A 24516-nucleotide genomic window follows, 5' to 3' on the forward strand; every position below is an offset into this window, starting at 1 on the left:
AAATCAAAATTCTGACAAGCAGAGTCAATGGGGAAACCAGCAAGATGTTGCAAGTGGCAGGATTCAGTTTCATCTAGTAATTAAGGCACCAAGTTAAAACCCAAGAGACTGAATTCTTAGTGAGGGAAGTCACCCCTCCTGGTAGAATGAAATATTTTGAGAAATATTTTAAAAAGGCAGACTATTATATTTCCCCTAAAAGAGAAATGGAAATCTTAAGGGAGACAGAAATTCAGCCCCAGCTCCCTGCCCCCAGCAGATAACTGGTGCCCATTGAGAAGGACTGGGCCAGCCTATCAACAAGACAAAAGACCGTCAGCTCCAGGGTGATGGGATTAAGACATGACCCTCCAGGACATAATAAGATTATTTAGCAGCAGAGCTCACCACATGACACAATCACCTGGAGACATTGCATCACCCTCCAGGCTTCAACAAAACTTGATTCAGACAGACATGACCCCACATGGCCCCATGGGAGTCTGACTACACCCAATACAGTTCTTGCACAGGAACAGGAAGCTCAAGGGCAACACCCAAGAGAGGGTATAAATAACCCTCACTCTCCACTCCATGTGGTCAGCTGCCCAGACCCTGAAAACCGTGTGGTCCTGTCCATCAATAAACCATCTTTCCAATCAGCCTCCATGTTTCCAGTGTCTTTCTCCCCACTTGGAACTGAAACAGATGGATATTTCTTTCAACATTAGCCATGAAAGGCAGCTGGGTGACTTTGGGCCAACTCTACCCTCAGCCTAATTTACGTTCATAGAGTGGCTGTTGTGGGGAAAATAGGAGGTAGAAGTTGTGTTGAATATGTTTGCTACCTTGAGTTATTTGTAAAAAGGCATGATTTTTTAAAAAAATCTTTTAAAAATAGCGGGATTTGCTTAATGATAGCAATTAGAGCTGCCAGAACTACTGTTGTACACATGACACTGTTCCTTATGACTACATCACTTAATGACAGAATTCCCAGTGCCAATTACCACTGACAAATAAGGATACTGTTAATAATAATGTTGAAAATAATGTTTTCAGTAAACATTAATAATGTTGAAAACAATATGAAACATAATTCCTGGACAATAACATTTTCATTAATGTTCTTTATAATAACTTATAGGTGGAAAAGCATATTAACAAATGCATCGATTATAAAACAATACCCACTGATGGGTTTACAAATCAGGCTCAACCACAATTTAACCATGGCTCATTCAATAAATTGCTGTTGGTTCATAAATCATGGTTTATAGACCAGAGGGAATTGAAACTGGCAAGACTGTGGCTTGCGCAAGCCTGTTAATGCAATAATTCGCTGTCCACTTCGTTGTTCCACTTTTTCTTCCCCGAGGCGGAACTTTTCTTGCCGACTCCGCATGGCCGGCCGGGCCACTTTTGGTAAAGCACCTCTGCGCGTTTTTTTTCCTGGCCAAGATGGCGCTGCCCGTAGTACGGTGTTGTTTCCAGAGAGGTGAGCGTCTCGATCCGGCGTGAATCAAATCTGTAGAAGCCCTTTTCCCCCCTTCCCAGCTTAATTTCTCTCCAAAATGTCTCAGCTTGGGATTTTACATTAATAATAATAATGTATTATATAGATACGTCCCCCGGCACCCAGCAGGACGGTGGGTTTAGAATGGGGCTATTGCTGTAGAGTAGCGCTTCTTAATCACTTGCCAAATATTAAAGATACTTGCAAAAATCGTATTCTTTTCATACTTTTAATTTGCTGGAAATACGATTTTTCATGAAAAATATTGATGGTAATATCTAATAGGGTTAATAGGGTTACGTTTACATAATAAATATTCTATAAACACATGTTATCTCCTTGGAAGCTTTCACCAACTAGCAAAGCCATGGATCTAATTAACAGATTATTGAACCCACCATCATAATTTATATGATTATATAATTTATATATTGTAATATAACAATATAATGTATAACTTTTATTTATTATTTATTAAATTATATCTCCCTGCAAGGTGACTGAGCAGCTTACAAGTAATTATTAACTGTTCTGATATAATAATTGACAAGTATACAGTTTAAATAATTTATATTTAACCCAAACAAAAGATTTTATTTTTTATGTTAATTTTTTTATTTTATATTTTACAATAATTCCATTTCATTTCAACCGTGTGTCGGCTGGGTACATATATCTTGTGCTTAATTATAATTAATAATTTTCTTGGCAATGTAACAATAATCACATTTTCTTATAGCTATTTAATATATTACTTTTTGTAAAATCTTATCTTATTGCTCTATATATTCATCTAGTTCTAGTCCGTTTTAATTTGTTTTATTTTCCAACCATTGATAAAATAAATCCCATACCATATAGTAACCGGTTTCTTCCTTTTCTTTGATTATCAGTGTTAACCTGTTCATCTCTGCACATTCAAATATTTTCTCGATTACTTTACCCTCTATCGGTATTTTTAACATAAAAGATTTTTCTTCCACTGAATGAGAAGCTACTTAATGTTCTTTTTTAATTAATTAATTGTAAGTCAGGTGTGCCATCTGTTCACAGAGTCTTTTTAGGGGTATCTTTTGGCTATTATTAGTAAAAAGCATGGAAGCTGATAAATTATTTTGAAGTAAGGAAGTTGATGAACTTGGTGTGAAATATAAAAGTACAGCAAATTCCCCCAAATCCAGATTTTTTTTTTTAAAAAAAAGAATTCCAGATATACCCAGAGCAGACTGGCCTTCAACCTCCCCCCACCAGTCATCAAAAATTATAAAGTTTGGCTATGAGTGAATAATTCTAAAGAAAATATCTACGAGTACTTCTGAAGAAACTGACATTTTCAATTATTCTCGTATATAAAATACAGCCAATTCTGAGAGCAATTCTAAATTGAAAGCTGTCTCATTTGGCTGCAGATGAAATGAAGGTAAACAGTTGTAATTTTTATTTTTTTTTAAAAAAAAAAAACCACCCCACAATTATTCAAAATATATTTTTAAATTTGAGAACTGGAAAGTCTAGTTAGTTCTGCCAAACCATGTTACACTACTTGCAAATATCAGAGCTGTATTGTTGATAGATCTTTTCCTGTTGCAGAGGTCTAGAAAAGCCATACAAATTTATGCCAATTATGTGACATGACTAGCCATATAGTTCATTTTTGGATTGTTACTGTTTTTGTCTTTCTACAGTTTTTGCTCAGAGTCCTAGCCATATTTCCTCTAGAATTGTTCAATATCCTGCAGTGGTTTCTTGTTTTACCAACTTACTTGTTCCCAGTAGAAAGTATGCTGCAAAGTAAGTAAATAAGGGGGATTTATTTGAATAGTTAACAGAAACATTTATACATACACATATGCATAGACATAGATACATACAGATGGTCCTGGGATCACATGATTGCCATTTCTGACTTTCCCACTAACTCCTGATAAACAAAGTCATTGGGGGGGGAATCAGATTCATTTAACAATTGTTTTAACAATCAAGAGGTTTGCTTAAAGAGGTTTGATTGCAGCTAAAAGATCATAAAATTTGGTGCAACGCACTTAATGCCTCGCTTAGCAACAGATGTTCCAATTCCAATTGTGGTTGTTGAGGACTACCACCTGTGCATGGTAGCATAAACAGAAATATTCAGTGGGACCAAACTTCAAACTCAGTAGTATCTGAGTTCAGATATGCAATCTAGTCTTATATAAAGTACACTATCCACTATAAAATATACTATCTAACATTTTGTAAAATTCAGTGATTATGACCTACTGTTTCTTCTACACTATCCAGGCAATTGTGAAATGCATTTGCTTCTCATGGAAGCATTTATAAATATAATCCTTTGTACTTTGTAAACATAGTAAATATGTTTTTAATTGTGTTCAAAAGCTGGCTCCATGCCGTATTAGTTATAGCTAAAAATATTAAGGGAATCGGATTTTGTTCATTCTGACAACCGTTCAAGGTAGATAATCAAAGTTTAAAATTTAATAATTTAAAATATTTTCTACTTTTATTATTGGCATAATCTATATCTATTAGGAAATAATTAAATTATATAATTTAATTTAAATTTCTAGTTCCAGACGTTTGTCATAAAACAGAGCTGAACATTAACACAGAAAGGAAAGCAGCTCCTCTGGAAACTTGTTCAATGTTTTCTAGTTTTTGGACTGAATCCACAAATGTGAAAATGCTTTTAATTTATATTTAATTTCTTGTCTATGGTTCTCTTTTTCCTGCATGTCTCATAACTGAAAATAATGATAACTAGTCACCAGTGTTTCTTTTCATATAGCAAATAGTTTTCTCAAATTAAGCAGGTTTCTAGTATAGTATATGTCTGTGATGGCGAACCTATGGCATCCGTGCTGGAAATGGCACGCAGAGCCATTTCTGCTGGCACGTAAGCCATCGCCCCAGAGCAGGTACACCGTGCAGGTGCATGTACTGCCCACCTGCCAGCTGATTGTCAGGTGGCTGCCACGCATGTGCAGGGGATGGGTTGCGTGCAGGAGACGTGTGCACATGCGCAGAAACGCCACACATGGGGAGGTCACACACATGCACATAGACGTGTGGCACACTTTTGGGGGGATCACATGCACATGTGCAGAGATGTGCGTGCGCAGGGGCTCATGCGCTCATGTACAGGGGGCATGGGCCCCCCTGCATGCATTGCCTTAGGGGGTGCTGGCCTGCATGCACACACTTTTGGCATGCGAGGACAGAAAGGTTAGCCATCACTGGTATGTGTTGTGTTTTCTTCTTAGTTTTAGTGTGGGTTAAAGCAACTCTCATCTCTAAGATGGTCTACGCCAGGGGTGTCCAACTCGTGGCGTCATGTGACATATCATGACTTCCCCCCCCTTCACTAAAATACGGGTGAGTGTGGCCAGTACGTGATGCATCCGGCCCGTGGGCTATGAGTTTAATACCCCTGGTATCTATGCCATTTCAAAAAAAGATTATTGTATTTATTCAGCAGAGCTGCATCAAACAATCTGTTTTTATTTCCTTAAAAGATCGTCAGCTAGTCCTAGGAAATATAGAAGAGCCTCTCAGGAAAAAAAAACAATTTCAGAGCCTAAGGAAAAAGAGGACCGTTATAAATTGCCTTTACCACTTGAACCAAAGGATGATGTTTATTTGACCTGGTGTTATCAAAAAACAGTTTATGACACAGAAGCTGCTTTAGAGCTTTTAAAGAAATTTCAACCACTGGATTTTACATCCCCCACCCAGGAATTGTATGCACGTATCACCTTGGATATGACATCGGAAAAGAAGGTATTGGCTTGTACTTCACATACCCTTTTTTACAGCATTAGTTGGTAACTGGAATTATAATGTATAATATGTATATATTATTCAAGACAAAGTTAAAATACCAAACTCAAAAAAAAAAATCCAAAAAGAGGCAAAAAAGAAGAACGCCCCTCCTAAAACACAAAACAATCAAGATATTAAAAAAGAAAAAAAAGTGCATTAAGAAAAGACCAATACATATATGATCCCCCCCAGTTGAATACTGATTAATACATTATTACAACATCAGTTTTTTTAAAGCTAAACCAAAAATGAGAGCACTTCTCAGTACTAGAATTAACAGAAGATATTTTGTCAGTTATAAGCATGGTTGAAGAAAATTAGACTGGAGAAAAACTAGAGTGGTTTGTGTTATGTGAGGGATGCTTTGAACAGTTGATCTATCTTTATGTACTGCTTAAAATCTTCAACAGCGTTGAATAGCAATAGCACTTAGACTTATATACCGCTTCCCAGTGCTTTCAGCCCTCTCAAAGCGGTTTACAGAGTCAGCATATTGCCCCCAACAATTTGGGTCCACATTTTAGCCACCTCAGAAGGATGGAAGGCTGAGTCAGCCTTGAGATTTGAACTGCCAAATTGCAGTCAGCTAGTAGTCAGCAGAAGCAGCCTGCAGTACCGCACTCTAACAATGCGCCACTGCAGCCCTAAAAGTAAATAATCAAGATATCAAGGGTGGAATTAAAAGAGCTACTGCTTGATCAACTTTTCTAAATTCCATTGTATTCTCTTACTCTTTTGAATTGTCCTGTGTTTTTAACCATGATTACAAGTAGTCCTCACTTAACAACTTTGCAATTTGAATTTTCGATAGTTGCCTTGAGTACTTTCTGAGTTAAATTGCAAAGTATGAAGCGATGAAATAAATTTTGTTTTCTTGTGTTTAGGGTTTCAGTTTATTAGTTATTTGGGTTTTGTAATGTGTTTTATACATTTTTAATCTTTTAAAAAATAACTTTTAACATCTTATGGGTGTTAATTGTACTAAAACGAGAGAGATTATTAGATTACAAATGGGGAGAAAAAGCAAAGCCTGTTTTTATGTGTTTTTTTTCTTTATATATTTATTTAACTTGCCTTTCTATGCCATAACATTCCCTGAGAGCAAGATAGCATTATGCTGTTATTAAAACTTTTTAAATATAAAAAATATGTATCCCCTCCATAGTGCACATCATAAAACCAAGGTGAATTCATAGCAATAGAACAGTTTAAAATTGTGCTTCTTAACCATGCCAAATTCCAGATGCATGGACTTCAATTCCCAGAATTCTCCAGTCAAGCCATTGCTGGGAATTCTGGGAATTGGAATTCACTCATCTAAAAGACATCAAAGGGTCCAGCTTTGGTGAAAGCAGAGCAAATATGTCAGTGAAAAATGCCTTCAAGCACTGCTTCTAAAATTTATTTATAATTAATCCTTTGAATGGAGTTCTGTAAACTTAAGAATCATTCTTGAAACAGTTTGAAAAATGTATATGTCTACATCTATAATCTATATATCTAGCTATCGCTATCTATGTATAAAATGTCTTATGTATCAAATATGTATTTGTTTTGTTGAATCAGATAATGTGGATTTTTCCCCCTCTTTTGCACTTCCAGAAACCTGTGGGGCCATTTATTAGTACTCTTTTGCTGCCTTACCGTTTTACAGACGCCGTCCCCAAGATTTTAGTATTCACACAGGTGAGCTGTTGAGCAATTAGCCAAAGATACTTCAGTCACTTGCATGTTACATTGGCGTACAACGTCACACTGTTCCCACACGACATGAGGAATAGTGGGTGAGGTTTGCTTAAGGCAGGGGTGTCAAACTCAAGGCCCGGGCCATGGGGTGTTTAGATCTGGCCTGTGGGGCTGCCCTGGAAACAGCGAAAGACTGGCCCATGGTGCCTCTGCCAGTGAAAACGGAGTTTTGGAAGGCCGCACGCAGTCCTCCCGAGCTCCGTTTTCAACTGCGATGGCCTCCTGCAACTCTCCGCCAGCAAAAACGGAGCTCGGGAAGGCTTCAAGTGCTCAGGCCACCATAACCCCCGCTGACACGAGTGATGTTGAGTTGGCCACGCCCCCCCGGCCATGCCTCCCCGCCCCCCCCGAGGTCAAATACAACCCTGATGCAGCCCTCAATGAAATCAAGTTTGACACCCCTAGCTTAAGGTGTCAGAAATTTATTTTATGTGTAGAGACCCAATTTATTTGATTTTAAAGTGTGAACAGCAAGAACGGCACTTCAGTGAAAATAGAAAAGGGATCTTGGGTATCCCTTAATACAGGGGTGGACAATTCATTTTCCCAAGGGGCTACATGAAAAACTGGGACTGTTATGGAGGGCTGCTGCTGTCCTGCTCCTGATACTGCTAACACCCCCATTGCCAACACTACCCACCAACCGACCCACTGCCAACACAACTCCGCTCCCTCCACCGACACCGTATTATTGCCTCACCTCCTGTTACCAATGCCCCATCCCGATGCTGCCGATGTCCCGTCCCCATCCCTTAACCCCAGTGTCATGGGCTGGGCTGGGACCACCCACGGACAGGATGTGCCCCTTGGACCGTAAAATGCCCAGTCTGCCTTAAAGTATCCTTAGTCATGGGCAATAGAAATCCTTAGAACAAATGAAATCTTTAGGGAGGATGGGATTAAGAGTCCAGGTAGTCCTCGGGTTATGACAGCAATTGGGACTGGGTTGGCTGGGGTTGTAAGGCAGGGGTGTCAAACATGCGGCCTGGATGCTGTCACACGTTGGCCACGCCCGCACCTGGTTTAGCGAAGGGGAGAAAAGTTGCGATACGTCACATGACACCGTGACGATGTGAATTTGACACCCTTGCTGTGGCCTGTCAGCCGCCGGCCCCACCAGCAGCTGAATCAGAGAAAGAGGAAGAGGCGTGGGAGGTAGGGTCAGCATCAAGGGAAGCTCTGAGGGGGAAGAGGCAATCGAGCTGGCAGAGAAAGAGAGAGAGAGAGAGAGAGAGATGGAGCCTGGGCCGTCCATCAGGTCTGGAGGTGGCTGATGAGGAAGAGGAGGAACGGCTGGGTCCAGTGCCTGACACTGCACAAAAGGCAGAGGAGAGGAGAGCAGTGGAAATCTTATGAGCCGGTCCTTGGGACGGAAAAGCCACCACTGCTAGCAAAGCCCCACCCTAGCTCTGGGGATAAAAGGCAGGGGGTGGAGATGAACAGATGTGACAGACAAACTATTCATCTCCCCGCTGGACAGACTTGTTAGGCTGCAGTGAGAGAGAAACTTTTTGCCTGGGCTGCTGGCGCTCCTAATAAAGGAATCTTTTGAGTTCAGAGGGTTCAGTGTCGTGTTTGGCGAGCTGGGTCAGAACAACGAAGTTGTAAGGCACAACGTCACGGGGCCGCAATGCTTAGCTGCAATTTCGGCAGCTCCAGTTGTTATTGTGCCCACAAGACACGCGAGATATTAAGCGTGAAGTGGAGAGATTCCCAGGTAACGAGTGTGGAGGGGGGGTTGGAGGGTGCGGCCGGGTGCAAATGCAGGAAGGCGAGGGTTGGTACAGTGCAAAGGTTATAAAGGCTGGGGAAGTCAGGAGAGCAACTTGCAACCTTCCCAACCTATTTTTCCCATTGGGTTTGTGGGTTCTAATATGGAAAGAAATAATACTGGCATTCCTTGATTTGGAACAGTTCCTTTATTGATGTTCAAAGTTGCAGCGGTACTGGAAAAAAGTGACTTGCAACCATTGCAGCATCCCCAGAATCACATGATCAAAATTCACATGCTTGGCAACTGACTCTTACTTACGACGATTGCAGTGTCCCCGGGGATCACGGGATTTTTTTGGCGACCTTCCGACAAGCAAAGTCAATGGGGAAATCCAGAGTCACTTAAAGACCCCATTGCTAACTTAACAACGGCAGTGAAAAGGGACCACTGTGTGGGGCAAAACTCACTTAAAACTGTCTCACTTAGCAACAGAAATTCGGGGCTCCGTTGTGATTGTAAGTCGGGGACTACCGGTATTCCCGGTGTCTTCTAGCTAAATGGTTTTTATTTTCCTTTTAGGATCCAAAAGAAGCAAATCTAGCAACGGAAAATGGAGCTGCCATAGTAGGAGGAATCGAGCTAATTAAGCCGGTATTTTAAAATACGTACAAACTTTTAATTTTTGTTGAAATCAGCTCAGTTAGTTCTTTGTAAGTTTTTCTGGGGGTCAGAGCCTAGGATTGTCTCAACCCTAGGATTGTCAACCCTTCTACTCTATGCAAGAGTCTGGGTGGGCTCTGTTCAGAAAACTGCAGATGTGTCAGTTCTTGGCATCTGGAAAAACATTAATGCTGTTGAAATGAAAGTTGAATTCTGCAGCTGATGGTCACTAGGCTGTTTTAGCAATTAACAAGATTTCCTCTATTTGCAGCTTTGTTTCATCTAGTTACAGATAGGAGTCTAAGACTCATATAAATCACCGAAAATCCATTGTTTTGACTTTTAGACTTTTGACTTTACTTGGATTTTTTTTCCTTTGGCTTCTTAGGAATTCCCCTGATATTCTGATATCCCTGATATTCTGCATACATTTTACAAGGAAGCCCTGTAGCCATAAATAATAAGTTATTCTTCTGGGAAAATAAAAAAGAAACGCCAACAGCTGCTGAGAGACTTAAGGATTTAACTTCTGTGTCCAAAACATAATTCTCTAGATTTTTGAAGGTCCTACCCAGAACAGACAGTTCTACTGTCAGGCTTTGGAGCACTCTGTCCCAACTTTGAATCAAACCACAGGGTGAATTGTTTGAAGCTGCTGCAGGAAAATTCTGTGGAGAGTTTTATTTTTATTATTAAATAAACATTTGCTTTCTCTTTAGAACTCTGTTGCTAATGTATGTCCTCCTTTTTTTTTTAAACTCAGAAGGAATACTTAACATTTCTTGGTTAAGGTTGGAAAATGACTCACTTTGAAGGGTGTGTGTGTGTGAAATCTCCTGTGTATAGGTAGTTCTAGACTTAAACCTTTTATTTAGTGACCATTCAAGTATTCACATACACACACACACACACACACACACACCATAATCTCTTTGCAACCCTTTAAATTTGAAAGAGTTGAAATTAAAAATAATGATCTTTCAGTTCAATTGCAGATGGAAATGTACACACACACACACACGCATATATAGTGTGTAGCTATATACATAAGTACGTATAGAATAGAATAGAATAGAATAGAATAGAATAGAATAGAATAGAATAGAATAGAATAGAATAGAATTCTTTATTGGCCAAGTGTGTTTGGACACATAAGGAATTTGTCGGTGCAAATACTCTCAGTATACATAAAAGAAAAGATACATTCGTCAAGAATCATAAGGCATGACGCTTAATGATAGTCATAGGGTACAATAAGCAATCAAATCATACTAGGAAACAGTCAATATAGATCTTAAGGATACAAGCGACAAAGTTACAGTCATACAGTCACAAGTGGGAAGGGATGGGTGAGAAGGAGTGGTGAGAAGATTAACAATAATAGTAGTGTACACTTTGTAAATAGTTGGACAGTGTTGAGGGAATTACTTGTTTAGCAGAGTGATGGCATTTGGGGGAAAAACTGTTCTTGTGTCTAGTTGTTTTAGTGTGCAATGCCCTATAGCGTCGTTTTGAGGGAAAGAGTTGAAACAGTTTGTCCGGGATGTGAGGGGTCTGTAGATATTTTTACAGCCTCTTTTTGTCTCGTGCAGTATACAGGTTCTCAGTGGAAGGCAGGTTGGTAGCAATTGTTTTTTCCGTATACAGCATATCTATATGTATGTTATGTATGTGTACACTTTTGAGAGCATCTAGCTAGCTAGCTATCTGCATTAGTGTCTCCTAATTCATCGGACCGTTGCTACGCAATTCCTTGACATAATTTTTGGGGACTCCAGAGGCTGCACAAGAGCCCAGCCCTCTCACTCAACTTCTGGAGGCCACATGAGAGTGCACCCCATTATCACACAGCTTCTGAAAATCACGCCTGAACATAGCGTGCTTTTTGAGGATTGTTGTCAGGCGGTGGTAAATCGTGGCGTGCACTCCACAAATGTGAAGGAGAAATTTCTATCTGGTAAAGAGCTGAACGCTCATTATTTTTAATTTCAGCTCAGATAATTCTGTTCTTTCAAATTTAAAGGGTTGCAAAGAGATTGTGCTGTATTTAAGGGAAAACTAAAATACTCTTAATTTTATGTCTGCTGATGCTAAATTTGTCACAAAGGGGATATGAAAAAAGTTATATATTTTTTATAGGTGCTTGTGTTGCATATATATCATAACTGCCAAAATGGTAAATCATGTCCAATCTCCTTTTTATTTTATTTTTATGGGCTTTCAGATTTTAAATGAGGAAATCGAAGCAGATTTTTATATCGCAGTACCTGAAATAACAACAAAAATTAATCCTTTGAGGAATTTTCTGAAACAAAAGTACCCTTCCATGAAAAACGGTGAGAAAAGGATGTTTCTTTTCTTTTTCTTTTTTGGTTAAAAAAAATAACTTTATTAAAAGTTTAAAATAAAGAGAGAAAAACTAACAACTAATAACTGAGAAAGGAGGGGAAAATATTAGAGACTGAAAGAAAGCAAATCCTAAAGAAAACAAAGAAATAAAAAGAAATGACTCCTGACTATTTTACAACAGAGATAAGTGTAAATTTGCACCTTTTTCTAAGTTTGGAACATAACTTTTATATTTTCTATTATTTACCACTTTTTCTAATCATCAAATCCATATATCATAATTTCATTTTTCCCCCATTTCCCCAATCCAGAGGGGGCTTCTAATCAGTTTTAAAATTAATGTATTTTCTCTCGTTAAAACTGTCAGTTTCACCATCTCAGCAACTCTCATCAGCTTCACCATCCATGCTTCCATGTCGGTAATATCAAATCTTTTCAATGTTAGGCATATAAAAAAGTCCCGAGGCTGTTATCATATATAAAAACAAAGTTCCATAAAGTACTGGCCTGGGATTGGGGACCCCTGCATTAGATGAAACAGGGTTACGTAGGATTTGAACTGTAAAAGACATTTTCTTCATTATGCCTTCCTTACAGAAATGACTTCAACAGTTCATACATAACCAACTATCAATCAGTAAACAATGACTTGACATTTCCTTGTTTTTTGTTATTGATATTAGGAACATATTAAACTTATACGGTATGTCTAATCTAGTAAAGATGAAGGGATGCAGTGGCTCAGTGGCTAAGACGCTGAGCTTGTCGATCGGAAAGGTTGGCAGTTCGGCGGTTCGAGTCCCTAGCACCACGTAACGGAGTGAGCTCCTGTTACTTGTCTCAGCTTCTGCCAACCTAACAGTTCGAAACCATGTCAAAAAATGCAAGTAGAAAAACAGGGACCCCTTTGGTTGGAAGGTAACAGCGTTCCATGCACCTTTGGCATTTAGTCATGCCGGCCACATGACCACAGAGACGTCTTCTGCCAGCACTGGTTCTTTGGTTTTGTAACGGAGATGATCACTGTCCCCTAGAGCCAGAATTCTTGTGCGAGAGGAACCTTTACCTTTAATCTAGTGAAAAGAAGGGCTGGGGTGACACGAGAGCAATCTTCCAATATCTGAGGGCCTGCCACAAAGAAGAGGGGATCAATCTATTTTCCAAAGCACTGGAAGGCAAGACAATAAGCAGTGGATGGAAACTAAAGAAACAACCTAGACGTAAAAGATAAATTTCCTAACAGTAAGAGCAGTTAACCCGTGGAAGGGCTTACCTTCAGAAGTTGTGGGTGCTCCCATCACTGGAGGCTTTTAAGAAGAGACTGGACACTCACTCCTGCTTGCGTTGGGGGTTGGTCTAGAAGACCACCTAGGTCCCTTCCAACTCTCTTACTCTGTTATAAGCTTTGTTGCGTACATGGAATTCTTCACAGTCTTTTAGATTGTGCTTGGCCCATTGTCCTCTGTAATTCTTCCCAGTTGGAAAGAAAAATGGCCGAATAGCTGGTTTGCTCCCACATTGAATGTCAGATATGTAAGATGAATTTAATCCTACTTTGGGTTGGTTTTTGTTTTTTCATTTTGTTTTGAAACAGGTACCGTTACTTACAATATCCCCGAGACACTTAATTTCTTCAAAATCTGCCATGAATATGCAGTGACCAACGACAACATCATCCAAACCCCGTTTGCAATGGTACGTTTTCACGTGGCACTTTGGCCAATGATTTGGCTGTGAGTTCAGCTTGGAGGGGAGTTTAATCATGTATGAAAAATCGTTTGAACAGGAATAAGCACCAACGCACTGCTTTGTTTCTTTCCATTTCCACTATTGCTTTTTTTGAAATGGGTCCTTCAGCAAGACATAGTTGTTAGTGCAACCTATTAGGGAATATTTAGCAAGTCATTACATGCTTGCTAATAGAGTTTTCCTTCAGAAATGTTCACCAAAGTTAGATGCACATACCGTAATACCTATTGCTAAAGAGCTGCGCGTAATATTTCCTCATTGGTTGGTTTTCCAGTATTTAAATAATCTTCACCATGCTGCAAATGTTGTATCCTGAAAGATAGTTTTAAAATACTCTAAATCACAGGCTTGAATCAGATGGCACCTCTGGAAGTCCAACTTTAAGTTAAAACATTCAGAAATAGCTAAACATTTTGCCACAAAGTTATAGTACTGTTCTCTCATAGAGTTTGACTCAAATTCCAGGCAAGAAAGACAACATTAGCGAGATTTCATCCATTTTAGCTGGAGTAGTAGCTGTTATTATTAAAGACTTAATCTTCAGTTTGATTCGCAGTCTGGGACTGGTAAAAACTTTTAAAGCTCAAGTCCTAACCAAAGACCTAAGAGCTGTTAAGGTAACATCTGAATATAAGCAGTTCCAGGGGTGGGCTTCAAAAATTTCAGCAACTCCTTCTAAACCCAGTTGCTGGGTGGTTATGGCCATGGTGGGCCATGGTCTATTCAGCCTCCTGCACCATGGCGGTGGAGGGTGTTTTCGCCCTCCCCGGACCCCAGAGGCTTTCCTCGACCCTCCAAGAGGGCGAAAACAGCCTCCCCCATGCTCTGGAGGCCAGAAACTGGACTCTTTCTGGGCTTCCGGAACTTCCGGGAGGCCTGTTTGTTGCCCTCCCTGGGCTCCGGAGGCCAGAAACCGGCCCATTTCTGGCCTGTCAGAACTTCCTGTTCTTGGCGTGTTCCCTTCTCCCCCCCCCCGAGCTTCTCCATGGGCCCTACACTTACCTGGGATCCAAAACAGGCCACGTGGAGACTCCTGGGAGGGGAGGGGAGGAGTGTGCAGGGCCAGCGAGTCATTGCAACTACCGATTTGGCGAACCAGATTTAAAATTAACATCCGGTTTGCCTGAACCGGTGTGAACCGGTATCAGCCCACCCCTGAGCAGCCCTGAGCAGGGTGATTTTTTTTGCAGTCAGGATATTCAGATCTAATAAGTTCAAAATTTCCATGTATCTTGGCAGCCCTTTGGGTATTGCCCCAAGGGCTCCTGTTACTATTGGTACAACCATTGATTTCCTCCTCCTTAGTCGCTCAACTTCAACTTTGCAAATCGCAGTATATATTTTGCTGTTATTATTTGCTGCTGAAATCTGAACAGGTTGCCATTTCTCGCTCTATGTGAGTGAAATGGTTTATAAACTGGCCATTAAGTAAATCTATACTGGTAGTCCTCAACTTACAACTGCAACTGAGCCCAAAATTTCGATAGCTAACCAAGACAGTTGTCCAACTTCCCTTTGGCTGGAGAATTCTGGGAATTGAAGCCCTCGCACCTTAAATTTGCCAAAGTTGAGAAATATTGCGCTATACATAACTTACAGTGGTTGAATTTGAATAAAAATTAGAAAACACCTTTGTTTTTTTCACAACAGGGTATTACTGGGCTAAAGACACTAATGATATTAACAGCACTTATAGCCTTTAATTGATGAGAAAATGTTTCTCTTTTTATTAAATAAAAGCTCAATGCATTGATTAAGTATTTAGCCCGGTCCCCACAATTTTTATAAACCTGACATCATTTAATGTTTTCTTTTCCTTTATTTTTGCATTCACTTTTTCAGCTGGACATGCCTAATGATCAAATACTTGCTAATCTGGACAGTATTATTAAAGACATTTGCAAACACAAACCTTCAAAACATGGTGAGCCACTCTTATTTTTTAAAAAATTCTTAATTGATGCTGATAGCAAATGATATTACCCAAATGAATATAAGTTGGGGGAAAGCATTTTGCTAGTTTCAAGGAGAAAACCATTTAAAAAGATAACATGCATTGTCACACTAAGCAATAAAGAACAGTAACAGGGAAAATGTCAAGCAAAAAATTGCTTAATAACGCTATTGCTAATAATTTCGCTTCACAGCAATCTTCCTTCCTCCCTTCCAAGGGAAATGTCTCAAAAACCTTTTCATTCTTTAAATAAGTTGTTTTGGGAGGACTTTTAAAGAATAACCTCCTGCTTTAAAGTGGCAAAATTATTACCCTGAAAAGTCCCGTTTTTGTTTCCCGCAGAATTACTCAGTTAGAAAAATAATTTCTCCCCGCCAGGATGGGAAACATTTGCGCAGGAAGTTCCTATCTTGGAAATGTTTTGAACAGCCTTGAAGAACCGTATCAGATGTTCCAAGTAAAATGTTTGGGGTTCTGAGAATTTTGTTATAAGGTCAGGGCACAACGCATCGTTTTGTTTTGGCGTCAGAACAATATGTGACCGTTTTCAAGGACTTGACTTCGTCTGTTCCAGCTCTTTTGAGGGTATCAGTTAAGCTGTATTCTCCCTGCAAGGACACACGGGGATTAGAATGGCTTGTCGAGTTGTTGTTTTTTTTCCTGCAGAGTTTGGAGGAAACAAATTACAGGTTGTCCTTGATTTAACGATCACAGTTCAGCCCCAGATTTCTGTTGCTAACCAAGACAGTTTGCTAAAGGGATTCTGACCATTTTGTGACCTTTCTTGTCACCGTTTGTTAAGTGAATCACCGCAGTTGCTCAATTGGTAATATGGTTGTTAAGTGAATCTGGCTTCCCCATTGAGTTCTGCTTGTCTGAAGGTCTCAAAATTGGATTATATGACCCACCCCGGGACGCTGCAACCATCATAAATAGGAGTCAGTTGCCAAGTGTCTGAATTTTGATCATGTGAACATGAGGATACTGCAGTAGTTGGGTGTAGAACAGCTGTAAGTCACTGTAAGTGCCATTGTAACTTCGAACGGTCACTAAACAGTTGTAAATCTGTAGTAGCAGGGTTTTTTTTTTCTGCTGCTGTTTTGAAAAGGGGTTCAAGCACTGGAAATTATTCCTCCTCCTTTTTGTTTTTGAGGTCAGTACAGGTAGTCCTCAACTTACAACAGTTCCTTTAGTGACTGTTCAAATTTACCACAGCTCTGAAAAAGGTGGCTCTTTTTCACACTTACGACTGGCAGCATCCCTATGACAAGCAAGCAGAGTCAGTGGGGAATCCCACTGTCACTTTAACCACCCGTGCTTCTAACTTAACAAATGCAACCATTCATTTACCCACCGTGGCAAGAAAAGCCGCAAAAGGGGACAAAACTCACTTCATTTTTCACCTGGAGACATCCATTTGGGGCTCAATTGTCATAACTCGAGGGCTATCTGTAAGCAGGGGTGGGCTTCAGAAATTTTAGCAGAGAGTTCTCTGCCCAGTTGCTGGATGGGCGTGGCCATGGTGGGTGTGGCCTAGTCGGCCTCCTGCACCTTGGTGGGTGGGGGGGTGTTTTTGCCTTCCCCGGGCTCCGGAGGCTTTCCTTGAGCCTCTGGGAGAGCGAAAATGGCCTCCCCGGGCTCTGGAGGCTCTCTGGAAGCCAGAAACGGGCCCATTTCCGGCCTTCCTGAACTTCCGGGAGGCCCGTTTTTCGCCCTCCCTGAGCCTCCATGCGCTTAGCTGCATTCAAAACAGGCCGCGTGGGGACTCCGGGGAGGAGTGGGCGGGGCCCAGACAGGAGTGGGATTTGATGGTTCTCCGAACTGCACAGAATCTTAGCTAGGGGCTCTTCCGAACCCCTGCGAACCCCCAGCAGCTCACCTCTGCCTCTAAGTGTATCAGACAATGTATGAAAACTCATGGTCGGTCCAGCTAATACAACGATGTTTAAATTAATTTGAAATTTGGGTTAATAAATCAATAGAATATTCCCTGTCTCCTCCCCTCATTAACGTTTTGGACTCCCAGGGCCTTTGTGGATCTGAACAAGGTTGCCAAGGACTTGAGAAACTTAGCATGTTTTCCTGTCATTGAAAGCAGTAATATATTTTACATAATGTGCCAAATTTGATCCACGATTAAACACAGTCTTATAAATCATACTGGTTTTAAATAGAACCACTGAATACAGGTCGTCCTCGACTTATGACCATAATCGAGTCCAGGATGGCAGTCAAAGTGTGGCCAATCATTAAGTCACCACATGTCCGTGCCTGATTTTAACAACCTTTTTTGTGGCACTTAAATGAATCACTGCAGGTTGTTAAGTGAACAAAATGGTTGTCAACTCGTAAAACATGCCTGTTTCCCAGTTGCCATAACTTTGGGTGGGGGGAAGAGAAAATCAGAAGAACATTCCACGCTTATCTTACAAAGATTGTAGCTAGGCTACTAGATCTTCTGCCCAGGAAAATCCTTCATGGGAGAGTGTGATTCAGTGGTGGGATTCAATTTTTTTTTTTTTGCTACCGGTTCTGTGGGTGTGTCTTGGTGGGCATGGCTTGGTGGGCATAGCAGGGGAAGGATACTGCAAAATCCCCATTCCCTCCCCACCCCACTAACCTGCTTTCCAGCTCCATTCTCCTGTGTAGGGCAGCAAAAGAAGACCCAGCCAATCAGCTGGGACTCGGGAAGCAGAGAATAGATGGGGTTGGCGGGGCCAGTCAGAGGTGGCATTTGCCGGTTCTCCATACCACTCAAAATTTCCGCTACTGGTTCTCCAGAACTGTTCAGAACCTGCTGAATACCACCTCTGGTGTGATTGATGACACACAGCCCCTGAACGTGGTTCGTTGGAGAATCTGATGTATGACACACCCAGGGGAAAGGGGGGAAACAGGGTCACAGGTGTCCATGAATTACATGTGTCAGAGTTGGCTTCAACTGGGATAATGCCGACATGTTACTCCTGAGGAATCTTATGGATTCTTTTGAAGCTTGGCTCGAGGATCATGATTTAATTAGGGCAATCGCCAGAACCCTGACAACGGTTGTTAAGCAAATACATTTTAGCCGATGGGTATTTCTTGCCAAAACCTGGAAGTTAATCCCAGTTTCTGTGGGGTTTTTTTTTTTTAAGTTATAAATCATGGTCACGTGGTTGCAGGACAATAGAAATGAAGGCCTAGCATCAAAAAATGCAATTATTTGACTGGTGGGAGAGGCTGGTTGTCAGAACTTGAAACCTGGGTTGTAAGTAGCCTGGAGAGATCCATTGGTTGCTAAGCAACCCGTCATAACTTGAGGACTACCTGTACTTGCTTAAATCTCTTTCCCTGACATATGAGAAACTCGTAGCTGTTTACTCTTGCTTAGAGTTGCCATTTCAAGCAGTACTTTTAATGATTCTGTACAATATCGTCCACGTTAGATCATAAAATAAGCTGAATTCTTGCTCCCTGTTCTTCCACTCTCTTTCTTTTTCTCTCTCTCTCTCTTTTTATTTAAGGTCCTTTTGTAACAAGTATGAGCATTCGAAGTTCAACCAGTGAAGCCTTAGATGTGAAAGTTGAACAATTTCTTCCCAAAGAAGCTCTGGGACAGAAGTTGGAAGAAGCTGAAAGGATGAGCAAAGAAGAAAAGCAAGAACCAGATGATTAGAAGGTTGCAGAAATGTCATTTTCCTTGTTAAAATATATATATATATATATATATATATATATAAAGGGCAGTTCTTGTAGCTTCATCCAGAATTTCCCCACAAGTTCTGGTCCTGAAGGGGAAGTTTGCAACAATCTCGGGAGACAATCGAATTGTCCACAAACCTTGAAGCTCCTTAGTGCTGTTAGATCAACAGTCCCCCAAATTTGGGGCCTAGAAATGTCTAGGAATCACTGATATTACAGGCTCAGCACATGTGGAGAGCCTGCCTGCTCTGACACCAATGTTTCTGTGCAAATCCTTCTCCGTTCGTAAAAAAAAAAGACGTAATTGCATAACATTTTATTAAAAATGAAAAGCTTTGTGTACAGTTTTTATTGATTATGGAAGCCTTCAGGTCCCTTTCTGTTTTAGTTGTGTGGTTTTTTTTCCATCCACAGACCGATTGATTATATCTTAAGATTCTTTTAAGGGGAAAAAAAATATTAAGAACCTGAATTGGCAGCTTAATGTGGCATGTTATGTTGTCCGTGGCTGCAAGTTGCACTCTGAAAAAGGTGCAGAGAGCGTGTGGTTTTGGAGGTTCATGATAGACAGACGTTAACCAAGATCTCACCTTCTGCCCACCTATTGTAGCAGAAGCATCCTTCATCGTTGCTTAAATTGAGGTAGAGTAAATATACCAATAAAAGAGACTATTTGTAGCTCAGGGTTGAAATGAGGGGTCTTAGCACTGATGATGTTACCTAGTTGGGTAATGAAACGTCTCCGAGAAAGCAACCAAGTTCGGAGAACACCAAGAACCCCTCAGTAAACATACTGCAGAGACAGATCAATACAGATAGTCTTCAAGAAACAGCCATAATGGAGCCTGCTCATTACCATTGCATGTTGTGACAGCTGTTAAGTGAGGCAACCTCCACCCTTATGAGCCTATCAGGGCCTCCTTTTGTTTGTAGAGCCTCCTTAAAAAAAAATTGAGAGAATATACCTGCTTCTAGAATAGCTTGAGGTTGCCATGGGCTGAGGAACAGGCCGAATCTTGCAAATCCCCTAGAACTGTGATGGCAAACCTATGGCATGCAGAGTCATTTGTGTGGGCACATGAGCCCTAGCCATACTTACTTGCACTGTGCATGCAAGTGCTTCCCAGCTGATTTTTGGCCCATTTGAGGCCTTTTTCGCCCTCCTGGAGGCTCGAGGGAAGCTGGAAGTGCTTGGTTTCAGCCTCTGGAGGGCCTCTGGAGCTCGGGGGAGGTTGTTTTCGCCCTCCGAGGGGGTTGAGGGAAGCCTCTGCAGTCTTTGGAGGCCGAAAAACGGGCCCATTTTGGCACTTCCGGTATTTCCGGAAGGTCCGTTTTTCGGCCTCCAAAGGCTGCAGAGGCTTCCCTCGAGCCTCAAATGGGCCAAAAATCAGCTGAGTGCACAGTGCAGGTAAGGAGGTGGGGTGGGGATGTGCGCACACGCGCAGGGGGGTGAGGCACATTGCATTGTGGGTGCCGGCGTGCATGCACTTTCACCACACCACAACAAAAAGGTTCACCATCACTGCCCTAGATGGCTGGATGGGAAGTAGGTCGAGACCTACAGCCCTTAACAGCCTCCCAGTCATACCTAGCTTTTTGGCAGGTCTGTCATAACTTGATTGGTCACATCTTGAGGACTACCTGTACCAATTTCCACAGTCAAAAAACCTTGGCCTTTTCGATCCCCTGAGTTGAAAAAAAAAATGTCATTAGGTTTGGGGTCTCCAATCTTGGCAACTTTAAGACTTGTGGACTTCAATTCCCAGAATTCCTCAGCCGCTGAGGAATTCTGGGAGTTGAAGTCCACAAGTCTTAAAAGGTGCCAAGGTTGGAGACCCCTGTGTTAGATGCTTTCAAAGCCTGTTCAGGTAGTTCTCAACTTACATCCATTTGCTTAATGATGGTTCAAAGTTATCAACAGTCCTGCAAAAAAGTGACTAACAACTGGTCCTTGTGAGTCCCTGTAGTCACATGGGCCAAAATTTGGGTGCTTAGCAACTGACTTGTATTTACAGTCATTGCTGCATCCTGGGGTCATTGGTGACCATCCCATCTGGAATGGGGGAGACTTGTTTTGCTACTTAAAAGGGTGGGGGGAAGACCAAGACATAATTAAACACATCAGAAACATGTTAAAACCAAATCAAATAATCATGATCTGAGCATCAATACTTTTCTACTCCCATTGCGGATCATATTATAATTCCTACAGATTCCTGTAAATTGATAGAGAAAAGTTATCACGTATGAGAGAAGATAACAATTGATCTTCCTGTTTTTTCAACCTATAAACTTTTACCTGATACGTTTTCTAATACAGCTACTGGCTAAGTTTCCCTGTGCCACTTTTCAACTGATAAATGACCCAAACACTTCTAACATTGAGCAGCTAGCAATTTAGTTTTCAAAAGGGGAGAAAATGTCAGCTGCTTGACATTTATCCCAATATTTTATCTATTGAGCATAGGTTATAATCCTTATTTTGATGACTGTGCAATTCATCAAAACCCTTTTTGCAAAAATATTACCCATTTTCACATGTTCCACAGACACGATCCTTTCTGTTTGTGTTCCCCCTCCAAATTGGCTGAATAACTAGGCGAGTTTTGTAAAATTCCTACAGGGGTAAAATGTCACGGATACAAAATCTTGAAATGTAAGTCCTGCTTCGAAGCCAACAGACATCTCCCATCACTGCAGTGCTTGCCAGATATTGTCCAGCTGTCTTCCCAGATAAATCTCTCTCAAATTTCTTTTGAACTCCAGGAAGAATTTCGTTTGTCTCTATTCCAATAACCACCAACAGGATACAGTTTGAAAATTATGCCTTTAAAGTGAAGGGGAGAAATGCAGTATTTTGCAAAATTTTGTTAATAGGGGATTTGCAAATTCCATTAATTTCCCAGTGTGTGGGAATGTGTTAATTTGAATCCATAAAGTGCATGGCATTTTACATCTCAATGCTGTTTTAGCTCTTGTTCAGTAGAAGTCAGTAGCAAAGACAAACCTGGAATAAACTAGATGTTCACAGCCTGCCAATCATTAAACTCTGTCATATATACATGTACTAGCTCGATACCTGTACTTTGCTACGAAACTATGTGATCAGGCTTAGTTTTGGGGAAGGAAAATAAGGTGGGGAGGAATTGTGCCTCTGCCTACCAGCATCCATTGATATTCATCTGGCTAGCGTCCTGTCTGTGTGAGAGAGTTGAGGGCTGCTTGGAAACTGAAGCAATATTTGCTGTATGAGCAAGAAGGAGATAGCAAGGAGCCTGGGCATGGCTTAGCTCAACTGTTCTGTATTAAAGCTGGTTGCTGCTGTGAAACTAAAACTGAAACTTCTCTGCTTGTGTTTTGCAGTTGAAAGAGATTTCTTTTCAGGTGGGGAGGGGCAGTAGAAGTCCTTAGCATCAGAGCATGTTAATAATAATATGGGAAATACTAATGCTCTGATGGTCATTTCGAAAAATCCTTTTTTAGTGAGCATCTAGAAACCAAGAGGAATATATATGGCGAATTTCAAGTTTGTAGGCTTTACGGTTCTGGAGATTTTGTGATGATGCGTGAGTGATTTTTTGCTTTTATATATATAGATGTATGCTTACACATGTGTGCGCATGCATGTGTAAGCAGCAGACAAAGGGAACCATGTACATTGTACCGTTTGCAATTTAGGAAAAGTTGATAGTTGGTAATGCTGTTCTTCTCACCAGAATGTAGCTTGAACAGGAAACCCTGTAATATGCCTGTTCCTATTCAGACAGCTCCCGCACCTGGTGTAGAGTATCCGAAGGCCCCTTTTAACCAAGGTTAGAAAAATTGCTGTGCCCAAAAATAACCTGCAGTTTTATTTTGGTATGGGGGAAAAATATTTGGCCACTGTAGGGCGCTCCTCTTTCACAAAACCCAGTCACTCTCCGTTACAGCTCTGAAACCTGTGTGGCAGTGATGGCCGTTATTATTAGAAGTTATAAAAGAAGGCTAGTTTTTCCAGGTTAACATTTTAATTATAAGATAAATAAGGTGCAAAATACAAGAGTAAATAGAATGGTGGGGAGGAAGAGCAGGAAGAGAAGTGAGGAAGGATAGGAAAAAAAGAAAAAGAGACATTGACTTCTGACTCTCTCTTTTGCAGTAAAATGGGGCATTAATATCAAATCACAACTTGTTTTTTTCATAATAATATAAACAAGCCATTTCCATGAAGATCTGTCAATCTAATCGGTAAAACCTAAAATCGGAGTTTCATTCTTTTCCAAGTACAAAGTTCAGAAGGGGTCTACCATGTGGAAACAAAAGTGCTTAAGTTCTTTTCTTTAATCAAAATAGTCAATTTTGCCATTTCAGCCAACAGCATCAAATTCTGCAACCTTTCGTCCATGATAGGAATCAAAGTGTCCTTCTATTTTTTGTGCACACAATACTCTTGCTGCTGTCAACATATATATAGTAAAATAAGGCTTAGTACTATGGGTATGCATCAGTGGTGAGATTCGAAAAGTTTTACCACCAGTTTGATGGGTGCGCTTTGCACATGTGCACACTTTGCGTACGTGTACCAAATGCACATTTTGCGCAGACGCAGAGGCGTTTGTTTAGTTTAGTTTACTTTTATTGTCATTGCACCTTGTACAAAGAAATCAAACACCATCTTCAGTGCACATCTTGACCATGAAAATAAACACAAACACACATCCTTCACCTTTCACAAATTGAACGGAAAATCCCCGACACTACACCAACACTGCACTATACAACAGAATCCAAAAGAGCTACTGCCCTGGGATAGAAGCTGTTTTTCAGCCTATTTGTCCTTGTTTTTATTATCCTGTACCGTTTGCCAGATGGTAATAGTTCAAAAAAAGGGGGTGCCCAGGATGAGATGGATTTTTGAGAATGTTTTGAACTTTCTTAAGGCAGCGGAAGCTATAAAGGTCTTCCAAAGAGGGGAGAGGGCAACCCATGATCCTCTGGGCAATGAGTTAACCCTCTGGAGCACTTTCCTATCTGCCCCCGTGCAATTGACAAACCATACAGAGGTGCAGTAAGTTAAGATACTCTCTCTGGTGCAGCGGTAGGTCACCAGCAGTTTTTCATTCCGTTGTTGTTTTCTGAGAAGTCTCAGGTAGTATAATCTCTGCTGGGCCCTTTTAACCAGTTTTCACAGGTGCAGAGGTGTTTCAACTCACCGCCTACAAACCTGCACTCTCCCAGTCGCTTCAGCAGCTGCCTCGTAGCACTCTGCTGTGCCGTGCAAAGCAGCTGTGCTTCAAAAGCGGAGGATAAAGGTGATTATGGGAGCCCAGGTAGGTGGGTGGGTGGGTCCAACAGCACAGCAGT

General features: G+C 41.0%; 1 protein-coding gene across 2 annotated transcripts; it reads left to right on the forward strand.

The window, feature by feature from the left end:
* The first annotated feature begins 1326 nt into the window (after nt 1-1326).
* MRPL1 (mitochondrial ribosomal protein L1) lies at nt 1327-19528 on the forward strand. 2 transcript variants are annotated; one of them, XM_087935786.1, is made up of 10 exons: nt 1327-1477; nt 3181-3286; nt 5011-5275; nt 6920-7003; nt 9357-9428; nt 11662-11773; nt 13381-13481; nt 15378-15459; nt 18996-19163; nt 19199-19528. In XM_087935786.1, exons 1-9 carry the CDS (start codon nt 1441-1443, stop codon nt 19145-19147), a joined length of 1011 nt encoding a protein of 336 aa, XP_087791912.1. In that variant the 5' UTR covers nt 1327-1440; the 3' UTR covers nt 19148-19163; nt 19199-19528. The 2 variants fall into 2 exon arrangements, with proteins under 2 accessions (XP_087791912.1, XP_026573007.1); XM_026717222.2 differs by having other exon boundaries at nt 18996-19528.
* The last annotated feature ends 4988 nt before the right edge of the window (nt 19529-24516 follow it).

This window comes from Pseudonaja textilis, chromosome 6, assembly GCF_049901715.1.
Source record: "Pseudonaja textilis isolate UNSWEBS1 chromosome 6, rPseTex1.2, whole genome shotgun sequence".
Lineage (NCBI taxonomy): Eukaryota > Metazoa > Chordata > Lepidosauria > Squamata > Elapidae > Pseudonaja > Pseudonaja textilis.

What these genes read in the sequence shown, in the direction of transcription:
- MRPL1 (XM_026717222.2), top strand. Translation starts at nt 1,441, where the DNA reads ATGGCGCTGCCCGTAGTACGGTGTTGTTTCCAGAGAG. An exon ending in AGTAGAAAGTATGCTGCAAA is followed by an intron (nt 3,287 to 5,010) that starts GTAAGTAAATAA and finishes TTTCCTTAAAAG; the next exon opens with ATCGTCAGCTAGTCCTAGGA. An exon ending in ACACAAACCTTCAAAACATG is followed by an intron (nt 15,460 to 18,995) that starts GTGAGCCACTCT and finishes TTTTTATTTAAG; the next exon opens with GTCCTTTTGTAACAAGTATG.